This window comes from Garra rufa, chromosome 15, assembly GCF_049309525.1.
Source record: "Garra rufa chromosome 15, GarRuf1.0, whole genome shotgun sequence".
In the NCBI taxonomy this organism is placed as follows: Eukaryota; Metazoa; Chordata; class Actinopteri; order Cypriniformes; family Cyprinidae; genus Garra; species Garra rufa.
In genome coordinates this window covers 26,039,068-26,050,530 of record NC_133375.1, presented here as the reverse complement: position 1 = coordinate 26,050,530, position 11,463 = coordinate 26,039,068, and the positions used below count along the sequence as shown (strand labels likewise).

The 11,463-nt window shown below is 37.4% G+C and overlaps 1 protein-coding gene across 1 annotated transcript; it reads left to right on the top strand.

The window, feature by feature from the left end:
* Positions 1-587: 587 nt before the first annotated feature.
* On the top strand, positions 588-10,640 carry sypa (synaptophysin a). Its single transcript, XM_073819232.1, has 6 exons — positions 588-678; positions 2,270-2,335; positions 7,226-7,350; positions 7,723-7,921; positions 10,011-10,202; positions 10,322-10,640. The coding sequence occupies exons 1-6, from the start codon at positions 661-663 to the stop codon at positions 10,604-10,606; spliced, it is 885 nt and encodes a 294-aa protein (XP_073675333.1). The 5' UTR covers positions 588-660; the 3' UTR covers positions 10,607-10,640.
* Positions 10,641-11,463: the final 823 nt, after the last annotated feature.

Below are 11,463 nucleotides of genomic sequence, written 5' to 3'. Positions count from 1 at the left end.
GTGAAAGGTCTTAATAAATATAGTATGGGTTCATTATGAAATTTTAACAAGATTAGTCCAGGATATGATGGCCTACAGCACGCCATCTTCTCTAGCCCACTGAAATCCTGAGGTAACGTTAAGTTAGCAACTGTCCAGAATATCCACAGAGTCCTACATCATTCTCCTGTAGACCTACAGTTATTCTTAACTGTGATGTTTTTGTTGTTGATAACTCCCATGAAGTTATTTCCCAAATGTCATTTTAGCGTTCTTCCGAACCACTGCAAAATGAAGCGAACGATCTAATTCAATCTCAGCACTTAGTGGCCGGTGTTGAGTAATCAATCACATTCATAATTTACGGCCTCTGCAGCGCAAGCAGAATGCCGTCGAAACAACAGCTCATTAGAAGGGGGAAATATCATATTTGAGAGCATCACTGAAGATAGAGCTAGAAGAAGCACGTAAAATCTGTCAAGTTAATGGTCTCATTGCTCTGTTGCGAGCGTCGGTCGATTTAGCGTCGCTCTTTGCGCACCAAAAACGCCTTCTGGAAGCGTGTGACGCAACTGAAGCTGTTCTGTTGATCTTCCCTCCCCCTCCGTGGGCTGTTCCGCTTCCATCGCTTGCCTCCCCCCGATTATAGCTGTTTCTCCTATCTACGAGCAGGCGACTAACATGGATGTTGTAAATCAGGTAGGGCATTTGGGTTCGAAATGATTTTAGTATATTTTTGCTGAGTTTATAATGTACATGTTTTTCGTTTGTCTTTCAGTCAGGGATTTATTGTGTACGATAAAGATGCGCTCAGAAATGATGGTGGAAAATTCTTATAGGGAGAGGTGCCCTGCTGATGCTGTCCGTCTGTTCACTGATACATTATTTCAAGCAGCTTCTTCTATTGTGACATCCTATATTTTTGTTTTAACACAAGCTTGATGTTTTGATTTCTGTGTAGTATTTAAAACCGATCTGATGAAGCGCTAGATTTGCTAGACGTATTCGTAGAGGGATGTGACGTTAAAGGCAATTATACATTTACTAAATGCACGTTAATTGGTATGATATCAAATTATATTTAGTAATTTACAATTTGTTTAGTGCAACAGCGTAACATCATTTCAAAGCGAAAGCATAAGGCCCTTTATCACATGCAGATGCGCTCGTAGATATGCTTTTAAAATGGCAGCTGACTTCCATCCCAATACTGTGACTGTGTGACTTTCAGCTTCGAGCCCAGGCCCTTCTGTCTTATTGTTATTATTAATATTATTAATATTATCTTTTATTAATTGATTAATATTAGGCGAGATAAACGGGGATCGAGAAATTTGTGTCTACTGAATATGACACACAATCATATATTTATTTTTTAATATTTACAGAACATCGTCTGTTACACGTTTTTGCAAGGTGATGCAAACAGCATTCATGTGTAGGACAATGTTATATATTGCAATGAATAATTAAATTGCGTAAAGAGGAGATCTAAATCGTTGTATTGATCGATTGACTTATTTATTTATTTGCATGGTGTTTAAAGGAGGACCGTCCTCACGGGCAAACAATGGTGTTGTGTGAAACCGCACCTTCCTACGTCACTATTTGTCCGAATAATATAATATGGTATCACATACCACAGGTCTAATGAGCAAATATTTCCAAATATCATAATTCCATCATGCATAAAAGCAGGAAAACGGTTACATTAAGCGCCACATTTAATATACCCGGCCTCAATTATGGGCCTTGCATTTTTCACATTGCTAGAGAAAAGATCATTTTAGATTTTGTCGTGAAGAATGGTTTCAGAAATCTCTACCGCTTGCTGTTCACTTGCTCTTGGGCTCGGAGATGGAGATGGCGGTGACGCGCACGAAGGCAATCTGGCCATGGTTCAAGGTCCTCGCGACTCACCTTCCCTTCCTTTGCTTGAGCTTCAGAGATATAAAGAATTTATGACTTGAATTTATTTATTTATTTTTTTCGCCCTGTTCTTGCTTTGATAAAGGGTTTTGTATTTTTTTCGACGAGGATTTACAGTAGCAGCAGATGATGTGCGTAGGTTTCACAGTCCTTTCAAAAATTGGCTCTTATAAGAGCGAAGAGGCCTGTTTGTATTATGAGTCATCGTGATGAAGACACATCATCCACAATACATTGCCATCTATCTATCTATCTATCTATCTATCTATCTATCTATCTATCTATCTATCTATCTATCTATCTATCTGTCTATCTGTCTGTCTGTCTGTCTAACGATTTTCAAATGTTGTTCTTTTGACAGTTGGTTGCCAATGGGCAGTTCAGGGTGCTTAAAGTCCCATTGGGCTTCATCAAAGTCTTACAATGGGTAAGTTCTCATTTTTATATATATATAGACTATATAAGATGGTATGTTAATCAGTTTTATCCATATATGAATTTCAGCCATTAATTTACTGTACTTACTTTAAACTGAAACCAGAGGTTTAAGCGTCACTCATATTATTGCTGAAAAAATGGAACATATCCTATATCCAATATCATGGTGGAATGACAGGCTACTGTCAAGTTTCATATAACATCTGCCTCATTATATCTACGACGTAGATATATCTATGTAAAACTTCTAATTGTTAATCAAACATCATGGATATATACGGAAGCATTCAACACCAGTAGAGTTAACGCAGTCTGTTGCAGCTTGAATGAATGATGAAGTTGGTTTCTATATGGTCAGTAATTTCCTCAGCTTGGTTTTGAAGCTGGATTCTTAAAAGCTGTAAATAGTTACCATTTTACTATAAGCTTACTACTTTACACATACAGTAAACATCTCAGAAAAGATTTAAAGCGATATAGTTCACCCAAAAATGAAATCAAGTTCTCTCAAGTTAAGATATTTTTGATGAAATCCAAAAGCTTTCTGACCCGGCATAGACAGCAACATAACTAAAATGTTCCCAGGGCCAGAAATGTAGTAAGGACATTCGTAAAACAGTCCTTGTGACATCAGCGGCTCAACCGTAATTTTACAAAGCTCTAGAATATGTTTTGTGCGCTTAAACAATAAAAATAATGGTTTTATTCAACAACTTTTCTTCTCCAAGTCACATTGTTCCACCATTATCAAGAGTACTACGACGTATACGTGTGCATTCCTCTGCTTGTAAACAATGCACGTGCGTGGTGCTGCCAACGTAGAACATGCATGCACTGTGCCTTGTTTATGTGCAGAGGAATGCACGCGCATTTGTCATGTTACTCTCGACAAATGAATGAACGTCCTACAGGTTTGGAACGACATAAGGGTAATTAATGACAGAAATTTCATTTTTGGGTGAACTATCACTTTTAATACCTTAATAGCACATACCTAAATAGCACACGTACGTCTGCAAGATGTCTGTTAAAGATCACTTGATCTGGAAAGCATCTGCTGTGTACAAACATCTAACATATGTCTGTAAGATGTCGATTTTACATATTATTAACATTACACAAATTTACATTCTAAATCATAAACATCTTGAGGATATCTATGTAAAATGTACATTTTACAGATGTCAGATGTTTGTAACAGCAGATGTTTTCCAGATCAAGCGATCTATAACAGACATCTTGCAGACGTACGTGTGCTATCTGGGTAGCTAATTTTGAATAATACATATACACATATTTAATTAATTTTATTGAATTATTTTATGTTAATCCCCGATAGCACAGGTATGTCTGCAAGATGTCTGGTAAAGATCACTTGATCTGGAAAGCATCTGATGTGTACAAACATCTGGCAGATGTCTGTAAGATGTCAGTTTTACATACATTCTAAATCATAAACACAAGACATCTAATATATGTCTATTTGTTGTCTATCTGATAGGAAATGTCCTACAGACCTATTGCAGATTTGCAAACAATCTAAAAATTATGTCTCTCAGACAGGCCCGGAGCCAGGATGGCATAACTGGGGGGGGGCTGATTTGGTCCCTCTTGTTGTTTATGTATTTATATATTTATAATAGTTTCGCTATTAACTTGTACTGATTTTATCCAACAAATGCAAGCTATGCATCATTTACCTAATCTCCGGCGGATTATGGCTTCAGACAGTGCAAAATAAAAAGCCACGAAACGAAAGCAATAAAAACATAAAAATGGCCTGAATTGTGTAAAAAACGATAGAGTTTGGAGAGAAAAAGGTAAAAATCAATACAAAACAAATAATTTACAGGTTAATTAAGTTAATTTAGAAAAAAAAAAGTTTGCAGCATTTTTGGTTCGTTAAATATAAGTTTTTGATTTTTAAAGTAACGACCAAGCGGCCGGCGGCAGACGATGAGTTGATGTTTGATCAATTTTGCCTCCTCAGATAATCACAACTTGCCTAAAATAAATATAGATCTAGGCCTAAAAGAGTTAAAGTATAAAACAATGTTCATTTCAACGTTGAAATAATATAAATGTGCGGTATTAGGCACATATGCAATCCTTTGTGCAGAGAGCCGCTTTGCAGGACAAGTAGGTGTCAGCGCAATTACTTGCATTTTTGCAGTGGAAACAATTTAAAATATTCCGTCATTTTTGCTCATAAAGGTAAGAGTAAATAACAACAATACAATATCACTATATCAACAAAACTTTGCAAACGGTGCTTGAATCGTTGAAAACAAACATGATCCCCTTTCTGTCATCTCAATAGGAGCGCTTCTCAGCAAAACTCAGCGAATACATAACTCACAGACAAGATACATGTATTTATAGAAAGCTTTAAATTATTACTTAACGAAATAAAACAAATTAAAAACAAAAGCTCTTTCATTATGTAGTCTGTAAAGATTAATTTCTCTCTAAAGGCGCGTCCAAGAGGAAAAGGCGATCGGCAACTTCATCCTTGTGAGAAATCACAAGCGTTTTAGCGTTTATTTTACATTAATTACCAATAAAACACAGGCGGTGAATATCCTAAACACTTTTATATTAGTTTAATGTTGAAATTAATATTGTTTTATACCTGAACTCTTTTAGGCCGCTAGCTGCTTGGTCGTTACTTTAAAAAAATCTTATATTGAACAAACAAAAATATGCTCTAAATGTTTTTCTAAATTAACTTAATAAAAAAAACTAAACAATCATTTTGCCATTACATGCAGTAATGGCTCTGCTGTGCCGTGACTGTGAGAGAGTGAGACGAGCAAGAGAGTGAAGCGAGTAGCCACTTCCTCCCTACGCATCTACCAATCAGTAGCTAGTTTGAAAGCGAACAGAGAGTGCTCTGACCATTTTACTTTAAATTTTTATGAAATTCAGAATTTTGCATGCCTTCATGTTTGGGGGGCAGTCACAGCATTTAGGGGGGCATTGCCCCACCTTGCCCATGGCTCCGAGATGTACCTGTGCTATCAGGGATAGCAGGACTATTTCCATATTCTGGCCTGTCAGAGCCTCTTCCTTTGAATTATTAGCTTCCACTTTTGAAGCAACCTAGGAAAAATGCAGGAGATTTTACCACAACCATCCATGCTGTTCTTGTACTCTATAATTTGACATTTAAACATTATATATTACATTATTTTATTTAAAAGCTCAGTATAAGTTTGTAGCTGTTGAGTACTGTGCTGAGTTCAGGCAAGGCCAGTATAATCATGTGTATATACTATGATAATCATAGTATATACACATGATTACAGTTGGAAAGCTGCAAGCTTTGTTTCTGAATGCCCACAGTAGAGATATAGTATCATTTTAATACACTTTTGTAAATCCAGTCAAGTCTTTTCACAATGAAAGCGTCCAAACTGCAGTATTTAGCCATATATGTAACATTTGCAAAGCGTCCAATATATAAACAATATTACGCCGCTGCCGCCTGACGTTTTCCGCTCATCATTTACATAAACATGAGTATTTCTCACGCTCCGAGTGCTTTCTGTTCCGGAAGGAATGAACTGAGAACGCCCACGCTGCGCCGGGGTAAACGCACCGTAAGCACACCGTGAACACACCGTTACCTATGCACGTGGGAGAACACTTACAATTGCAGAGTATTAGTGCCCTCTATTGGTCACACAGTGCTTTTTCTCTGTTCACATAGTGCAAAATGGCAACAAATAACAGACTAGGTGGTAAAATGCTGAACAAGGCTACATTTGTATCTTGTCTTGCACCTGTAAAATCATCATTCTAATAATTCAAGATTATTTATCTCTACATTTATGTAGTACAGAACTGTTTGGACATATAAGGAATTGATAATTGCGATATTTAATAAGCTTTTGATACATTTGCTCAGTTTAATTGATTCACTGAACCAGGAAACTCAGTTTAGTTCATTTGGGTCGGTTTCTGTCTGGGATCAGTCTTTTCTGGGCTTGGTAATGTGAGCTGATCTGATTTTGTTTGATTTGATCAGATTTGATTTATTTTGGTCTGTCTTGTGTGGTGTGTTTTTGTCTCATCTGTTTTAGCTGGTGTGGCTTGACTAATTATTTAATAGTCTCGCTTGGACCTTGTCTGGTCTGGTGGTTAGGCGATGTGATTTGTTTTTTTCTAACACAGTTTATTAAGGCTCATACAATAACTGCATTAGTATGCCTTGTTATGTTTAGGTTAATCAGTATTTGTTTGGATGTTTTTGTTCTTTTGTCCTCATTTGACTTGTTTGTTTAGCATGGTTTACTGTGGCTTGATGTGTGTCTATTGTTTTGGTCTCCTGTGATGTTTCCTGGGTTCATAACAGAGCCCAGCTCAGCGATATGACAGATGGCAGAGTATCTCAGTGAAATTTAATAGCTTCATTCTCTGTTCAGTCCCTCCACCAGCCAAAGTCCATAAGTAATCTCTATGAGTCTAAATCCTGAAAGGAAAAATAATGTGCTTATGTCCAGGATGCTGGTGTCACATGGTGAAAGATGCTTTCATTTGGTTTATTTAGTCTGTATATTAATTGCATTCATACACACCTCCTACAGTAAACAAATTTAATATGTAAAATATGACATTTTATCCCTATGTGATGTGTGAAAACGAGTCTTCAGATGAAAATGTCTGGAAAGAACCTTCACTTGCTGGTCAAAACAACCTTCCAGTCACTAAAATATGTGAAACACTTGTTAACCTTTCTGTAGCTCAAATAGAAGAGCATGATACTAGCAATGGCAAGTTCATGATTGATAAATACGTAAACTGATAAAATGTATACCGGGAATGTTTTTTTTTTAAATCTGCCATAAATATACATAAATATAAACCTCTTTTCCAGGTGTTTGCCATCTTTGCATTCTCCACCTGTGGGAGTTACTCCGGCTCCTTCAGGATGAGCGTGGAGTGCAAAAACAGATCAGACAGTGACCTGAAAATAGACGTGGATTTTGAGTATCCCTTCAGGTAGCTATGTCTTTTTAGACCTTTGTGACCCTATCAAAGTTGTACTTGTTCATTAATAGGCATTTACTTTTTCAGGAACAGCTTTAGTGCAGTACAAACCCTTTTAAATATACAGTATTTTTCTCTAAACCCTATTTTGAAACCTGTTTTATTAAATTGTAGTGCTTCTGGGCACACTGCTTTTTTAAGTAGTGTTGTTTGGGATCTGAAGTACACTAATATGTATTTTGTCCTTTTCCTCATAGTTCATAATCCAAGCTGAACTGTTTCTCTAGCCTATTGATATGTGGTATTATCACTCTAAATTAAGTTGGAAATGTGCTTATATGCCCCAAACTGAAGGTGTTCCCTGTTCCCTGTTATCTTTTCCAGGCTTCATCAAGTGTATTTTGATGCCCCTGCCTGCAAGAATGGCCAGACTGACCGTTTCTTCCTGGTTGGGGACTACTCTTCCTCAGCAGAGTTCTTCGTCACCATAGGCGTTTTTGCATTCCTGTATTCCATGGCAGCTCTCAGCATCTATGTCTTTGCCTTTGAGAAGTACCGCGAGAACAATAAAGGACCGCTGATTGTAAGTTTTCCTCCATGATACATAAAGCACTAAGGCAGCAGATTGTTAAAAGCTTGGTTCACTTCAAAATTAAAAATCTACTATTATTTACTCACCTTAGATCACCGTAGACATTAAGGGGGACAAGTATAACTAGAAATGGCCAAATTCTTGTGTATGTTTCTTTATTTACGTATATGAGTGCGACAGCGCAATTCCAAAACAGGTGATTTACTAACAATGCGCAAATTAAATAACACAGACGCAAGATCTCATTTAAATATCGACCCATGCAATATACCAAGAGCAGTGCAAATTATCGTAGTTAAAAATAATAAAGAAATAAAGATGCCACAGTACGTTGAAAAGAACCAGAGGCCAAAAAATTAAGTGTTGCAAAGTTTTGATAGACCTGGTATTGCATGACTCCTGGTTGAGGGTTCTAAGTCGCAAACGATACGTTCGAATAATGTGTTCTTCTGGCATTCTAAATAAATTAATATGTGTGAAAAAAAATCCTCTTCCTTCTACCATGCGCTCTCTGTTCTCTGCGGTGCCTTCTCCTAGCAACAACAACTGCAGCCATTTCAAGCGCAAAACATTTTGACATGCTTTTTTTGGGGCGTTAAATAATGGTGCAAATGCCAGTAATTTGACGAGCACAAACTTGAGTCATTTGAATACTGTCCTCCTATAAATTTTGCGTCTGAAAGGGAAACTCCTACAAATTCAATAAGGTCAGACATGAAAATAACTGTGTCCACGGTTTTCAGCGCTAATTCGTCACTGCGTGTCTTTCCTGACAGTACTATTTTAACGCCAAAAGACGGTCTGTGTTGGTGCAAGCTGTAAGTAAAACTGGCCCTTAATTTTTAGGCTGGTCCAGCTTAGCGATTTAACAAATATGGCTGTTTAGAATTGGAAATGGTACAGTTTACAGGATTTATGTAATTCCTAAATGGTTTTGTGTTTTCAATTAAAAGCAGGGTAGGTGATTTGGTTAAAAAATATATTTGTTATGCTGGTTAAAAGTGTTCATATTCCGATAGCATTCAATAATTTAAAGGAGTAGTTCACTTCCAGAACAAAAATGTACAGATAATGTACTCACCCTGTTGTCATCCAAGATATTTGTGTCTTTCTTTCTTCAGTAGTAAAGAAATTATGTTTTTGGAGAAAAACATTTCAGGAATTATCTTGTGGACTTCTATGGTGCCCACGAGTTTGAACTTCCAAAGAGCAGTTTAAATGCAGCTTCAAAGGGCTCTAAATTATCCCAGCCAAGGAAAAAGATTCTTATCAAGCAAAACGATCAGCTATTTTCTAAAAAAATTGACAAATTATATACTTTTTAACCTCAAATGCTCGTCTTGTCTAGCTCTGCATCAACTCCAGTTCATGACAGTTAAGATAGGTCGAAAAACTCTCATCTCATATTCTTCTCAACAGACAAGACGAGCATTTGAAGTTAAAAAGCATATAAATTAGATTTTTTATTAAAGAAAATGACCGATTGTTTTGCCATGAGACACTTATTCCTTGGCTGGGATTGCTTAGAGCCCTTTGAAGCTGCATTTAAACTGCATTTTTGAAGTTCAAACTCGCAGGCACCATAGAAGTCCACTATATGGAGAAATTACATTTTTTTCTGGAGGTAAGCTACTCCTTTAAGTGATCTAAATGTATTTAAATGTATTTATATCCTCTGTGCAAGGCGTAGGACCATTAAAATGTTTGACCAATCGGATTATTCGGTCCGCACATTGCGATAGGCTGTCTCACCTGCCTGTCAACATATGTATTTGCATACCTCTGAGCACCCAGTTTGCATCTCTGAGTGAGAATGGAAGGCATTATTATTGTAATATTATGCGTTTTATACTATAATGTTTCTCACCGGTGAATGAGACATGAGGTAATCTGACAGCGTGCATTCAATTCTCCACCAATGCCGTCTCTCATCATGTCACTGGTTAGCTTCTGGTCTGCCTGTAAAAACAGAATTATTATTATTTTGGGTGAATTATTGATATAATGTAGCAGTTTAGTGTTTCATACAACACAAGCCTATATGTTTACGTGTATTTCTATATAAATAATATCATTGCAGGATTTTGGCGTCACATGTGTATTCACCTTCATGTGGCTGGTGAGCTCGGCAGCATGGGCGAAGGGTTTGTCTGATGTCAAGACAGCTACAGACCCAAAGAAGGTTCTAGAGCTGGTCCCCGCTTGTGAACAGGAAGGCAACCGCTGCCGTGAAGTTTACGACCCCATCATGTCTGGTCTTAATACGTCTGTGGTAAGTCAGTCCTGCTTGGCCATACAGGAAATTCTCTTATTGATAAAAACACATTTTATGCAGTTCTTCTGTTGTGATTAGAAATTATTAACTTTATCTTTATTTATTTTTCTCTCCAGGTCTTTGGCTTCCTCAACCTGATCTTGTGGATAGGTAACCTGTGGTTTGTATTCAAGGAGACCGGCATCATCGCACCATTTATGCGCCAACCGCCCCCCCAGGAGAAGCAGCCCGCCCCTGATTCCTACGGGCAGGGAGGTTATGGGCAGCGGGACCCATACGCCGGCTCCCAGGGAGGCTACCAGCCCGATTACAGCCAGCAAGGCTACAATCAGGGTGGAGAATACGTTCAGGGCGGATATGAGCAGCAGGGGGCACCCACCTCCTTTTCCAACCAGATGTGAGCAAAGAAATCTCTGAGGAAGCGGGAGATGGCTGGTGAGTGGAGATGTGATGCTTATGCTTTGATATCGATAGTTTAGTCTTAACCAATATTTGATATCTAATCATGCCTGACCACTTTTTTTTTTTGCTTTCAGATTGTGTTGACATCCTTGTTCTTTAAAAACTAAAATAATTTGATTAACAGTTAAATGTAATATTTTGTATCATAAAATGAATATTCTTTTTATATACTGTATGTAATAATGTTGTAATGTCTAAATTCACTTGTAGCATTTTAAAGGCACAATATGAACGATTTTTTGATAAAAATGATTAAAAAACCGCTAGAACAGTGTTATATATTTTGCTGATATGTGTCTCAAATGTTTCAAAGAATGTTTAAATATAGAGAAATAAGCAATTTCAACTAGTGTAATGCACCGTGTCATTGCATCGCCTGCAAATTATGTCATACACCCTCGATTTTCCATGTTATGTAGAACACATGGAAACCCCACACTTTAGACACTTTAAAAGGGTCATCGGATGCCTATTTTCCAAAAGTTGATATGATTCTTTAGGGTCTTAATGAGAAGTCTGTAACATACGTTGGTTAAAATTTCTCAATGGTAGTGTAAAAAATACTCTTTTTACCTTGTCATAATCAGCCCTTTTTAGAGCGATGTTGCATGTTCCTTTAAACGATAATGAGCTCTGCTCGCCCCGCCCCGCCCCTCTCTGTCATGGGATGACGAGCCGTAATGTTTAGTTTAGCTGAATTTAGCCGCGTTTAGCTGCGAAACTAGCTAACTAGCACATTATTAAGAAAGGCCATTTGCAAAGATGCATAAAAAACCCTTATACTCACTTCTACTGT

Excerpts from the sequence above, each read along its gene's own strand:
- sypa (XM_073819232.1), top strand. Across the intron at positions 2,336-7,225 it reads TCATCAAAGTCTTACAATGG|GTGTTTGCCATCTTTGCATT; the intron begins GTAAGTTCTCAT and ends CCTCTTTTCCAG. Across the intron at positions 7,351-7,722 it reads GATTTTGAGTATCCCTTCAG|GCTTCATCAAGTGTATTTTG; the intron begins GTAGCTATGTCT and ends TATCTTTTCCAG.